Below are 14,882 nucleotides of genomic sequence, written 5' to 3' on the forward strand. Positions count from 1 at the left end.
AAAGGGTTGCAAGTTACATTTCCTGCTTAATCACACATTTTTCAGTTGAAGATGGAAAGTGAAAAACAACCATCAGATCTGCAACCAATCATTTGAAACTCAGCAAAAAGTACTTCATCATGCCGGAGCAAATGGCAATACCGAGCTTTTGCACAACCCGTGTGTATCCTCACCAACAAAATGGCATTTGCTCTGAGAAACACATTCGATAGTGTAATTGCAGTCAAGATCAAATGGCATAAATCTGTCCTCTGCTTAAAGCCCTCCAAAAAAGACTGTTACTACCCTAGAATATCCTGCTCCAACCACAGGACTTGCTCTCCAAGGATAATGACCTGTGTAGTCTTAGTCTCACATGTCAGCAGAAGTCACATGTCAACAGCCCATTTTCCTCTCTTATGCAAGCTTACAAACTGCCTTCCATAGTCTCTATGGCAGCCCTTCTGTAATGAACACCCGTCACCCCATCCTTCACAGCACTTCAATGCCATGTACATTCCTGCGACAACCCGCTGCTCATTCTCAGCATTTCCACATGCAAGCTCATCCGAAAGTTTAAATAAATACATAAATAAATAAATAAATAAAACGCAACCTCGATACTTTTTGGCACAGCTGCTAGACACAAATCTGGCATCGCTTTTAATTAAATTTAAAGCTCACATTAATGGAGAATGCAATTTCTTAACTGAACAACAAAAGGCAAATTCAAAGGGACATTATGCAACCAAAACTGTGACCTCAAGTTCAAAGACTGAAAACAATAGTGAGCAAGAGCATGTAACAATGCAGAGCCTGATCCGGGCATGTAGATTATAGGACAGTATATCTAAGGAACGAGCATCGACAGGCTCACTCATTTTTAACTGCACAATGTGGGGAGTGTTTCTTGATTGTATTACATCTGAGAATGAAGGATCGAAACTGAGTACATACAGTATACATGTACAGTCTCACATTCACTGACAGACTAGTTGCAAATGCCTCTCCTGTCCCTGTCCCTCTGGGAACGGGCGAGGGTGAAAAGACTGAGCATTTAAAGAGCAGGTTGCGGGTCACCAAACATGTTGTGAAAATTTATCAATATGATTATATGTGCATTAAATAGTTCGATGCAAACTATTGTGGTTGCCTAACTATTGGGAAGTTTAATGAAATTTAACTCCGAAGTTGTTATTTCTCGAGGCTGTTGAAAAAAGCCGCGTGCCATATATGGATGGTGACGTCACGTTCTCCAAAACAAAGCGGACGCTCACTCGCTCATTGAAGAAGTGTCCAGTTCAGCGAGCCGTTCTTTCGCTTTTTTTTGAGCTTGCAACTATCTATATTACCCTTTTTTATTTTTAATTAATGCAGAACAAAGTTATTTGGATATTTGGATATTTGTACATCATGCCTCGTACGTGTGTCGTCATGTTTTCCAAAAATGGCTGGAAAATGGGTAATCGCTCCCACCGATTCCCAAAGGAATCAAACATTCGCCGGCAGTGGATAAGATTTGAACAAACAAAACGGGCAAATTTCCCCCCCCAAAAAACGGGTAAAGAGGACCCTTTGGATAGACTTGTCATTTGTGGTGACCATTTCACAGCCGAGGATTACGAAGGCATAAACACATCTGATCACCACTCTGTGAATATGAGTTGTTGGTTGACAAGTTCTCCAGATACTGCTCTGTCACAGAATCAATTGTTGAGTTCAAGTGAGAAAAACCTTGAAATGTATTCTCAAAGAGTACATGGAAAAACACATAAATAAACTTTCTGAAAAACACAAACATGAAAAAAATTCTCAACAAATCAACTTATTGTTGATTAAATTACTTTTTTTAACAGCATCTGCAAATTGGGCTATTTCATTTCGATTGTAAAAAATTGATCAATTTTCCACTTTTTTTTCTAAATTTGGTAGAATATTTCCCAATGAGGCGAAACATGTTTTTGTATTTATATGTCACAACAGTCTCTTGAAAGTTGGGGTTTGTTCCAATTGTTCACTTTCGCTGAGGCCAAACTCGGCTGTCAGAAAGACTTCAACGCCAAGGCTATGGTGTATAATATATATTGGGTCCATTATTGATTCGTTCTCTTTCTGACTCTTGAGTGACTGGAGATTTAAAAATTATTATATCAAGTCACAGACGAATCAAATTTTACATTATTTTATGCATCGAACAAGAATCTACAAAATCTACAAACCAATCTGTCTGGTGGAGTCTGTCAGTGTGAACTGCAAGGCAGTCAGTCCTGCCACTTGTATACGAAACAAGCCGTTTTCTGGCACTTGTAAGTGGCTCAAATCTATATGGCTCAGGGCCAGAAACTCCATAGTATAAATTCCCATCATACTCCGACTTGTCCTCGGCAATATCGGAATGAAAACACTCAATTTCATCGCCGCTGAAATCACTCTCTGATTCGTATCTCGCCATTGTTCACACGCTGTTTCCGAATGTTCACAAAGTTTTCGGAGAACGTGACGTCATAGCATCTTCGGTAAATTCCGGTCTGTTTTTCGATCACTGACAAAAGTTTTGACTTCAGTTAATTTTTGCATATTTTGAGTTTCAAATGTAAGAAAATAATTGCCCAACGATTATGAATGTGATTACAACCTTCGAATCACAAGAAGTCATCAGCGACCCAAAACCTGCTCTTTAATGTACAGCTTTGCCAGGGTACATATTGTTACGAATTCGCGCCCGCCGGCGTGCAATCGGCCGCTTTCCACTGATAGCAACCGCGTCGCCCACCGGACGGACAATTCAGTCGTGACTTTCCGGAGCTAACGCCGGAAACCAGTCACGGGTGGGTTTCTAATCCCCACCACAGCCGAGCCAATTGTCTACCCACGCAAGATAGGGTCACTCGCCAAATTTGATATACCTAAGTACCTGCGTGGGCAGCCGACCGGGCGGCCGTACCTCGATGCAGGTCGGCTTGGGACACGAACCGCTTAAGCGGTCCGTTCCGTTCCGTTCTGCAGTGATAACCGAGCGGGTATTATCGCCCGACCTCGCCGGATCCGATTCTTATTTAACGGGTGTTTAAAACTCAGCTATTTATTCCGCGATGCAAGATGGCATTTCCAATAGGGTGAAAGGAGGATGTGACGAATGGGGTACATTCACACAAAGCACATTTATTTATTACAACATGTATGAGGCAAGGCAATCATGCAATATACAGGCAAACAAAAGCAATCACGTGACGTATGCAAAGGAAAAGCACTACGACTGAATAAAAGCAATACTCATTTACAGGCGCTTAAGCAGTTTTACTTATGGACACGGCACCACATTCACACAAAAGAAGAGCAAAGACCACCCCCACAGACAGGGCGGGTCAGACTGGGCCCGTGGGCCTTGGCTGACCGAATGGGTCCCACGAGGCCGACGCTGGTTACCTGCACCCTCGTGGTGCGATGGTCGGCGAGCTCTCTCCGGCACTCTCCTCCCGACTGCGCGGCAGAGCTGGTCCTCCACGCACAACCCTAGCGACTGTGCGCCCAGAGGGAAAGGCAGCACTTCTTCGATGTCCGCCCCAGAAGGCGAAACCACCAAAGCCCCGATCCACACGAGCTTGAACCACACCAGCTTGAAAGAAAAAAAAGACCAAGACAAAAGACAAAGACCCCCGCACAAAGCTCGCGTCTTGTCCGCCGTATATCTCCTGGGGCTCAGCGCTTCGCTCCTCCCCGTTTTTCGGCTCCGCCTCCCTTCGAGAAACTTCTCGAAAAGGGGAGTGCCTCCATTCCCAGCGCCTCATTCCACGAACCGACCAATGGTGAACGATCTGCCTCGCCCTCCCCCCACACCAAGTGCGGAGAAAACAGGTGGGAATATTAGGCGGAAAAAATCCGCGCGCCCTCAAGTTCCTTCCTTTTGCTCGCGTTTATTGACTGAATGCGGAGAGATGGTTGGAATGTGTCCGTGGAGAAGAAGGGAATTGATAGCTGGCGTAGCAGCGAAGGTGGTTAGGTGGTTGGCGTTCGTGGCGTGATTGGTGTTGTGGTTAAGAGGAGCGATGTTGGTTGTTGTAATGGTGGTGGAGATGTGGTTGGTTCAAAATAACGATAGAAAAAGAAAAACCTACTTCAAAGGATCACAGCCCTGTGACACGAATAAATCCCATTAAACAACGGTGGGGAAAGCTAACTGAACACAGACTTACCGATCTAACTGAACTCAGGAACCTTTATGGTGTTCTGCGAATTTCCACAGCCGTAACAATATATTACAGTATATCTGAGAATGAAGGATCTATATTGTACTAGATCTATCGACAGGAGTGGCATGCAAGAACGCACACTACATGTGAGAATCGTGTGTGTGTGTGTGTGTGTGTGTGTGTGTGTGTGTGTGTGTGTGTGTGTGTGTGTGTGTGTGTGTGTGTGTGTGTGTGTGTGTGTGTGTGTGTGTGTGTGCGTGTGTGCGTGTCATCTCCATATGCGGGTTTCAGAAGGTGGAGTGGAACCCTCCCATGTCTCAAAGTATCCAACTTTGTGAGTGTGTGTGTGCGCATGTGTATATATATATATATATATATATATATATATATATATATATATATATATATATATATATATATATATATATATATATATATATATATATATATATATATATATATATATATATATATATACAGTCATGCGCCGCTTAACGACGGATCGCATATACGACGGATCTGCCAGCTCTGAAAAAAAAAAAAAAAGTAGCTGAAACATTCCTATCGCCTCGTGACGTAGCCGACGTAGCGCTGCCAGTCGTATAAAAATAGCACATACAATTATGTACGCTGTACAGTACATAATACTTGATAATGATAGTAAACAACAATGTCACTGGTTTATGTATTTACTACACTGTACTTTTTATCGTTATTTTAGAGTGTCCTCTTTCTACTTATAAAAAAAAGTTTACTGTAAAACAGCATGCCGTGTCACGCAGCATTGTTCTTCTGTACATATCATGTTTACCCCGTCTCTTGATTGCATCATTTTCCCGTGTGCTTGATTTAATCTCGTGTTGTTTTTTTTCATCATGGACCTTAAGCATACAAAATCCACTGCTGATATTGCCAGTAAGAGGTCACGTCGAGTGATTGACCTGGAAACCATATAGCTATAACATATAGCCTAAGTGTTTAGGTTTGTGTCAGTACGATGTTCAAAAACGATGTTCGAAAACGAAAATAGGCTATACCATATAGCCTAGGTGTCTAGGTTTGTGTAAGTATGATGTTCGAAAAAGAAAAAAAAAATTGATGTTCACACAACGATGACGTCGCTTAACGACGCGTTTTTCAGAATGTAACCCCGTCTAAGTGGCGCATGACTGTGTGTGTGTGTGTGTGTGTGTGTGTGTGTGTGTGTGTGTGTGTGTGTGTGTGTGTGTGTGTGTGTGTGTGTGTGTGTGTGTGTGTGTGTCTGTGTGTGTGTGTTAATTTTTACCCCAGCATAAGCCGCGCTCTGCGCGACATGTTGGGGTGGGTGTGTTTGAGAAAGGAATTGATGCAGAGTATCAGTAGTAATTTTACTTTAATGCAGTAAGTGGAATACGATTTCACTGTTTCAGAACCATTTTATTTACTTTTTTTTGTACCATGCACCTCATATGGTCTTTGAGATAATGTAAGCCGAATATCACGTTACTCGAGCGCAGAACAAAGTTGAAGATAGTGCGACACGAAACCAAAAACTCGGAAATAATATATACAAGATGTTTATTCCAATTCTGATGTGTATTGTTATAATTATGGAGGTTGTCTCTTCACAACTTTAACACTAATTAGACAAAGAAAAACTGACTTTTGTCTGTTTTGTGAAGAATGTGAGCAAGGATTACCAGTCGTCCATAATTACCGCACTTTTATGACTGCGGTAATTAACCTGTCCATAAGGAGGTGGTTCCAGTGTTTCTGCACTGGAAACACCTGCTTCCCTTCAGGACCAACCTGAAAAACAGTGATGTGGAGCATCCTTACAGCCCCATGAATACATTCTGATTCTAATGCAAGGTAATATAGTCTGGTACTGTGCCTCGGTGATGCCGAAGCAGTTTATTGGCAAGCTTCTCACTGAATCATGAATAATAGACCCCTTTAATACTAAATGGAATAATAAACCTTTTTGTTTCATTCATTTATGCAAATACCAAAGGTTGACATGGTCATCGCATTATTATGATACCATGATTGTGAACGTCACTTTATTATGATGATGACAATATTATTAAGAAACGTCAACCAATTCGTTAGGCTTCCTCGCAGTTATCAGAATTGGTGCCTGAAATAATGCACCGCTTCTTATCGAGTCATGGATTATTCACCACCGTAAAGGGTTTTCCCAGTGTTTGTAAATGACATCCCAGACATAACGCCACAATGAAGTCCCAGCAAAAACAGCATGATAGACAGACGGACGGACAGAGGGAGAAATCCAGCTACTTCAACATATAAAACGAGAACGACACTCGGTGGAGCGCATACCTCCATAAGGCTGAACAGTTTACGTTTTGTATCCCACTGATATACCAAGAGATTTCACGAGATATGGCCTGTATGGGACGACAGTATGCAAGGGGTGGGGAGGGGGGGGCTAAGCTGGTGCTAAGGCAACTATGATATAACTGCTCACAAACACAGCTTTTATCCACAAAAGACAAAATAAAGAAAACTCGGAATTGAAACCTTCACCACTACTGAAGGTGTTTCGAAAATAAAACAATTCAGAGTTTAAAGTGAAATAAATATGCAAACGAGTACATGAGGCACATATTATTTTCAGCGTCTTGTGTTCCGATGTTAAAAGTACGGTATAGGACAGCTCCACACCTGTCCTTGCTGATCAAACAAAGCGGGATATCCGGCAACCTCACAGCAAAATATTAAGACGAGAATATACTAAATGTATGATACAAATATCTGGTCCCTTTAGAACATTTAACCAATTTGCCACACCAGCTGGCTGCTGTATGCAGTTCTTTCCTTCTATAAAATAATTCAAAAGTAAATACTTTACCATTGAACACTTCATTGAACTCCCCAGGTGGTGCATGCTTCAGAAAGTTGGACGATATGCGCACCTGTGGGGGTGGGGTGGGGTTGGAAAAGTACTTTTATGGGCATGCACACAAAATGAACACATCTGCAAGGCCACAAACAGAACTTTGCAATTCTTTCCTTCCTCAAAAAAGCCACCATTTCATTCGAGATAGACAAATAGATACACACATGTAATTGTGCAGTATCAGCAATTCCTCAAATATAATACAGCCCAGTTTAAAGAACTGTTTAAATTTAAAGAACTGCTGTATATTAGGTAACATTCAGGTCATATGTTCGACTATTAAAATTGCAAGCCTCAACACATAGTTCCCTTTACCAAAGGTAACAACCTTAACCTGTAAGCAACAGACTGGTTCCTCGGCCAGATGGATCGTTCTTCTTTGAGGTTTCGATCTTTTCAGCCCAGAATGCACACATGTGCGCGCACGCACGCACGCACGCACGCACACGCACACACACACACACACACACTTTGCCGAACTCGGAAGGATAACAGGCTGAGTCAACCCCACCTGGTGTTAATTTAATGGAATGACAGGGTCTTGAACTCAAGACTCGAAGATCTTAAGCCAGCCACCTTAACCATCAAGCCAACACAAGGCCTACAAACAGGAAGAGATGCCAAGACATTATATACACATGACAATATAGTGGGCAAAAAAAAAACAAAGGAAAGCAAATGAACCGACCCAGCTGTTTTGGTACCGTTGTAAAAAGTACACACTGAAGGTGCCTAACAACTGTGCTCGCTAACTCGTGGCATCGACAATGATGGTAATAATTCGTGTAAACCAGCACACAAGCCATGCACCAACCTGGCTTGAAAATTACAAAACATGCCAACATTGGCATGCCTGTTTGGCATTCCCACCTGAGCTCACAACTCATGCTGGAATACTGTTCAAATTCCATATATTTGCCAATAATCTTGATTCTCTGTTGATTGGTACATAATATACCAAGATGCATTTCATTTGGATAAAACAACAGTGACATATTAAAGTCCTCGTCATGCAATCTATATGTACTGGTGGGATGCACAAAATTAGTGAAGCTCTAACTTTACATCAATACATCTTTGAGGGTTCTGCTAACATTGTCATTATACAATGATAAAGTAAAGGAAAAGATTTCAAGACATCATACAATATCACAACTCACAAGTTTGAAAACGTTAGTCATGACAACGCCCTCAAATACATCACCATGACCACGCCCTCAAATGCAATATCCCGAATATTAACCTCCGCCACTGAAGGGAAAGGAGCTCGTCTTTTCACCCCTCTCTGTTGGGTAGTCGATCCAGTCGGGAAAAAAAAAAAATTGATCTACCCTTATTATCAGTATTTCCGTTGATATGTCTGTCTGTCTGTCTGTCTGGTCCAATGCTCCGTTAATACAATGGCGATTTCGATGAAACTTGGTTGGTAGGTTCATACCATGACCTAGTTGTGTGCAAATGAGAACCGTTGCTATGGACACCACCGTTGCCGAGCAACGGGACTTTGAAATTTTTGAAAAATTGTGTGTGTGTGTGTGTGTGTGTGTGTGTGTGTGTGTGTGTGTGTGTGTGTGTGTGTATACACACACAGACACACACACACACACACTTTTTCAAAAATTTCAAAAAAAAAAAAAGTTGACAGCCTGTCATATTGGGTGGTCGCTAGACTACCGTTATTCTCAGGTTTTCCGTCTGTCTGAAAGTATGTAATGGACACCTATGGAGACCAGAGGAGTTAACCGATTTTGATGAAACTTGACTGGTAGGTTCATACCAGGATTTACTTCTATGCTTTTGAGCACCGTTGCTATGGACGCGACCGTTGTCGAGCAACGGGACTTTGAAATTATTGAAAAATCCTAAAAATAAAAATAAAAAATCGAAAATCAGAAATCTGCTTCCGCGCTTTTATGCACACTATAATCAACCTCTCTGTTAAAAATGTTTAGCCCGATCCGTCAAAAACTGCATGACAAGTATGCAGTTATATATCGACCACCCATGTCGCCTACCGGCGGGTGTGTGTGTGTGTGTGTGTGTGTGTGTGTGTGTGTGTGTGTGTGTGTGTGTGTGTGTGTGTGTGTGTGTGTGTGTGTGTGTGTGTGTGTGTGTGTGTGTGTGTGTGTGTGTGTGTGTGTGTGTGTGTGTGTGTGTGTGTGTGTGTGTGTAAGTTGCTGTTGCCTGCTATCTCGACACGTGGGTGGGTTTCCGCAGATGGAATGGGACCAGATCTCGAAGTGAGTGTGTGTATGTGTATGTGTATGTGTATGTGTATGTGTGTGTGTGTCTTTCAGTTTACGAAACATCCTTGGAGTCACCATGGACCCCAAGGTGCTGGTCAAGTCAAGGGTCAACACATAAATAAGTTACCTCACGTTTCTAATAACCAGATATCTGCATCACAATTATTCGCCACCAATGTGTGTATATATATATATATATATATATATATATATATATATATATATATATATATATATATATATATAATTATATAATTATATATCACAAATAACAGGACTTTCTGGTAATGAGTCGAATTCAAAAAGCGAAACCAAAAGTAAAATGCAATAACATCCACTGAGCTCCGGAGTACGATGAAGAAGAAGAGGATTTAGGAGAAGAAGAAGAAGAGTAGATATCCAGGGCGACAATTCACCATCGTATTTGGGGTGAAGGAAGCGAGATACTGGGCGAGGAAGAAACGAGCATTTTCATTCGAACAACACCGTTTCGGTGTCTCGGCCCCACGTCTGACAAGAGGGTAAAGATATGCGGAAGTGCCGGCCAGGATGGGCGTAAGAAGCACGAAACATGCCCAAACAGCGACCTGCTACCTGTACACGTCTCACTCCGCAGACATTCAGAACCCGTGCGTTCCCGGTACCTCGACAAACAACAACAACAACAACAACAAAAAAATCACACAGCTCACAAACAGCAACCGAGATGAATCTATGTCCGTTGACGGCGCGCCCATACACACAACCTGCCGAAAACTCCTCTGAAAGACGCCAGGAATATCACCGCAGTCATTCTCGGCCGTTCAAGAGCGAGCGGTTAACATTGTGAGAGATAAAGTACTGAAAGCAAGGCGTCTCGCCGTCCAACCGAAGGCTCCTACCTTCTCCTCGTCAGATATTTGCTCCTCGTAGTCGGCCATCTTGCGGCGAGGCACGCCCCGCACGGCGCCAAGCACGCCGGGAAAGGAGTGTGGACGAGGGGAGGGCGGGGCTTCAATGGGGGCGGGGCTTGAAATCAAATGTCTGCTCAATTGATGATTGATCGTGTCGTGATGTCCTGTCATCGTTTTCAGGAACGTGCTGCTGATTTAAGATAAAACTGTTTTTTTTTTCAACTCACCAAAGTATCTCGGCAAACTTGCAAAATAATTTATAAACACGATTTATTTGATCATGACGACGCACCGGAGGGCAAGCGAGCCTTGTTTGAAAACGATCATGTGTGATATTTAATCCTCTCACTGGCAGAAGCTGAATATAGTGGTAATATCCCCTGCCCATTCCACTTCTCTCAACCCTCCTCCACCCGCCCCCAAGGCCCAGTGCACTGGCCCACCTCACCCTCACTCAAATCTAGAACCTCTCTTCAACCCCCTCTTCGCCACACCTCCATCCTCCAAAAAATCTACACGCCAGTCGTCACTCATACTTTCATAATCAATGCCCTTCCACCCTCAACCACACCTCCACCTGCCCCAAGGCCCCGTGCACTGCCTCCACCTCACCCTCACTCAAATCTAGAACATCTAATCAACCCCCTCTTCTCCACACCTCCATCCTCCAAAAAATCAACATGCCAGTCTTTAGTCATACTAACACAATCAATGCCCTTCCATCCTCAACCCTCCTCGACCCACCCCAAGGCCGATTGCACTGCCCCACCTCACCCTCACTCAAATCTAGAATCTCTCCTCAACCCCTCTTCCCCACACCTCCATCCTCCAAAAAATCTACACGCCAGTCGTCACTCATACTTTCATAATCAATGCCCTTCCACCCTCAACCACACCTCCACCTGCCCCAAAGCCCCGTGCACTGCCCCACCTCACCCTCACTCAAATCTAGAACATCTAATCAACCCCCTCTTCTCCACACCTCCATCCTCCAAAAAATCAACATGCCAGTCTTTACTCATACTAACACAATCAATGCCCTTCCACCATCAACCCTCCTCGACCCACCCCAAGGCCGATTGCACTGCCCCACCTCACCCTCACTCAAATCTAGAACATCTAATCAACCCCCTCTTCTCCACACCTCCATCCTCCAAAAAATCAACATGCCAGTCTTTACTCATACTAACACAATCAATGCCCTTCCATCCTCAACCCTCCTCGACCCACCCCAAGGCCGATTGCACTGCCCCACCTCACCCTCACTCAAATCTAGAATCTCTCCTCAACCTCCTCTTCCCCACACCTCCATCCTCCAAAAAATCTACAAGCCAGCCTTTACTCATACTTACACAATCAATGCCCTTCCACCCTCAACACTCCTCCACCCGCACCAGGGTCCAGTGCACTGCTCCACCTCACCCTCACTCAAATCTAGAACCATTCCTCAACCCCCTCTTCCCCACACCTCCATCCGCCAAAAAATCTACATGCCAGTCTTTACTCATACTTACACAATCAATGCCCTTCCACCCTCAACCACACCTCCACCTGCCCCAATGCCCCATGCACGGCCCCACCTTACCCTCACTCAAATCTAGAACATCTCATCAACCCCCTCTTCTCCACACCTCCATCCTCCAAAAAATCAACATGCCAGTCTATACTCATACTTACACAATCAATGCCCTTCCACCATTAACCACATCTCCACCTGCCCCAAGGCCCAGTGCACTGCCCTACCTTACCCTCACTCAAATCTAGAACCTCTCCTCAACCCCTTCTTCTCCACACCTCCATCCTCCAAAAAATCTACAAGCCAGTCTTTACTCATACTTACACAATCATTGCCCTTCCACCCTCAACCCTCATCCACCTGCCCCAAGGCGCAGTGCACTGCCCCACCTCACCCTCACTCAAATCTAGAACCTCTCCTCAACCTCCTCTTCCCCACACCTCCATCCTCCAAAAAATCTACTCACTAGTCTTTACTCGTACTTACACAATCAATACCCTTCCACCCTCAACCCTCCTCCACCTGCCAAAAGGCCCAGCGCACTGCCCCACCTCACCCTCACTCAAATCTAGAACCTCTCTTCAACCCCCTCTTCCCCACACCTCCATCCTCCAAAATATCTACTCACCAGTCTTTACTCGTAATTACATAATCAAGGCCCTTCCACCCTTTACCCCTCCTCCACCCGCCCCAAAGCCGAGTGCACGGCTGCACCTCACCCTCACTCAAATCTAGAACCTCTCCTCAACCCCTTTTCCCCACACCTCCATCCTCCAAAAAATCTACATGCCAGTCTTTACTCATACTGACACAATCAATGCCCTTCCACCCTCAACCCTCCTCCACCCGCCCCAAGGCCCAATTGACTGTCCCACATCACCCTCACTCAAATCTGGAACTTCTCCTCAACCCCCTCTTCCCCACACCTCCATCCTCCAAAAAATCTACATGCCAGGCTTTACTAATACTGACACAATCAATGCCCTTCCACCTTCAACCCTCCTCAACCCACCCCAAGGCCCAGTGCACTTCCCCACCTCACCCTCACTCAAATCTAGAACCTCTCCTCAACCCCTCTTCCCCACACCTCCATCCTCCAAAAAATACACACGCCAGTCTTTACTCATACTTACACAATCAATGCCCTTCCACCCTCAACCCTCCTCCACCCGCCACAAGGCCCAGCGCACTGCCCCACCTCACCCTCACTCAAATCTAGAACCTCTCCTCAACCTCCTCTTCGCCACACCTCCATCCTCTAAAAAATCTCCAAGCCAGCCTTCACTCATACTTACACAATCAATGCCCTTCCACCCTCAACACTCCTCCACCCACCCCAAGGTCCAATGCACTTCCCCTCCTCACCCTCACTCAAATCTAGAACCTCTACTCAACCCACTCTTCCCCACACCTCCATCCTCTGAAAATGTACACGCCAGTCTTTACTCATACCTACACAATCAGTGCCCTTCCACCCTCAACCCTCCTCCTTCCGCCGCAAGGCCCAGCACACTGCCTCACCTCACCCTCACTCAAATCTAGAACCTCTCTTCAACCCCCTCTTCCCCACACCTCCATCCTCCAAAAAATCTACACGGCAGTCCTTATTCATACTTACTCGATCATTGCCCTTCCACCCTCAACACTCCTCCACCCGCCCCAAGGCCCAGTGCACTGCTCCACCTCACCCTCACTCAAATCTAGAACCTCTCCTCAACCCCCTCTTCTCCACACCTCCATTCTCCAAAAAATCTACAAGCCAGTCTTTAATCATACTTACACAATCATTGCCCTTCCACCCTCAACCCTTGTCCACCCACCCCAAGGAGCAGTGCACTGCCCTACCTCACCCTCACTCAAATCTAGAACCTCTCCTCAACCTCCTCTTCCCCACACCTCCATCCTACAAAAAATCTACTCACCAATCTTTACTCGTACTTACACAATCAATGCCCTTCAATGCTCAACCCTCCTCCACCCGCCACAAGGCCCAGCGCACTGCCCCACCTCACCTTCACTCAAATCTAGAACCTCTCTTCAACCCCCTCATCCCCACACCTCCATCCTCCAAAAAATCTACTCACCAGTCTTTACTCGTACTTACATAATCAATTCCCTTCCACCCTTTACCCCTCCGCCACCCGCCCCAAAGCCCAGTGCACTGCCGCACCTCACCCTCACTCAAATCTAGAACTTACACAATTCTCCTCAACTTTCTTTCTCCTCAACTCAATTCTCCTCAATTCTCCTCTCCTCAACCTCCTCTTCCCCACAAATCCATCCTCCAAAAAATATACACGCCATCCTTTACTCATACTTCAAGAATCAATGCCCTTCCACCCTAAACCCTCCTCCACCTGCCCCAAGGTCCATTGCATTGCCCCACCTCACCCTCACTGAAATCTAGAACCTCTCCTCAACCCCCTTTCCCCACACCTCCATCCTCCAAAAATCTACATGCCAGTCTTTACTCATACTGACACAATCAATGCCCTTCCACCCTCAACCCTCCTCAACCCACCCCAAAGCCCAGTGCACTTCCCCACCTCACCCTCACTCAAATCTAGAACCTCTCCTCAACCTCCTCTTCGCCCACACCTCCATCCTCCAAAAAATCTACACGCCAGTCTTTACTCATACTTACACAATCAATGCCCTTCCACCCTCAACCCTCCTCAACCCACCCCAAGGCCCAGTGCACTTCCCACCTCACCTTCACTCAAATGTAGAACCCCTCCTCAACCCCTTTTCCCCACATCTCCATCCTCCAAAAATCTACATGCCAGTCTTCACTCATACTTACACAATCAATGCCCTTCCACCCTCAACCCTCCTCAACCCACCCCAAGGCCCAGTGCACTTCCCCACCTCACCTTCACTCAAATGTAGAACCTCTCCTCAACCCCCTCTTCCCCACACCTCCATTCTCCAAAAAATCTACACGCCAGTCCTTATTCATACTTACACAATCAATGCTCTTCCACCCTCAACCACACCTCCAACCTTAAGCTGCCCAGCCTAGGTTTGAATCCCAACCAGGATACAAACTGTCATTCCGGTGTTTCAAGGGTGGAGTGATTCATCAATGTATGTGACATCTCTCGGATGGACGTTAAACTGTTGTCCAGTCAGACTGCATCATTCTCGAACACCCTA

At 45.1% G+C, this 14,882-nt stretch overlaps 1 protein-coding gene across 1 annotated transcript in view; it reads right to left on the bottom strand.

Moving 5' to 3' along the window:
• The window catches only part of LOC147018317 (F-actin-capping protein subunit alpha-2-like), a 100,469-nt gene extending 90,134 nt beyond the window's left edge, over nt 1-10,335 (bottom strand). Inside the window, exons 1-2 of the mRNA XM_085897864.1 lie at nt 10,199-10,335; nt 7,024-7,087 (exon numbers count right to left, since the gene is read on the bottom strand). Coding sequence (XP_085753990.1) covers nt 7,024-7,087; nt 10,199-10,237 — 103 coding nt within the window. The 5' untranslated portion in view covers nt 10,238-10,335. The remainder of the gene's footprint in view (nt 1-7,023; nt 7,088-10,198) is intronic.
• Between the last annotated feature and the right edge of the window lie 4,547 nt (nt 10,336-14,882).

Source organism: Eptatretus burgeri, chromosome 10, assembly GCF_056783735.1.
Source record: "Eptatretus burgeri isolate ZD-2024b chromosome 10, Ebu_testis_v1, whole genome shotgun sequence".
In the NCBI taxonomy this organism is placed as follows: domain Eukaryota; kingdom Metazoa; phylum Chordata; class Myxini; order Myxiniformes; family Myxinidae; genus Eptatretus; species Eptatretus burgeri.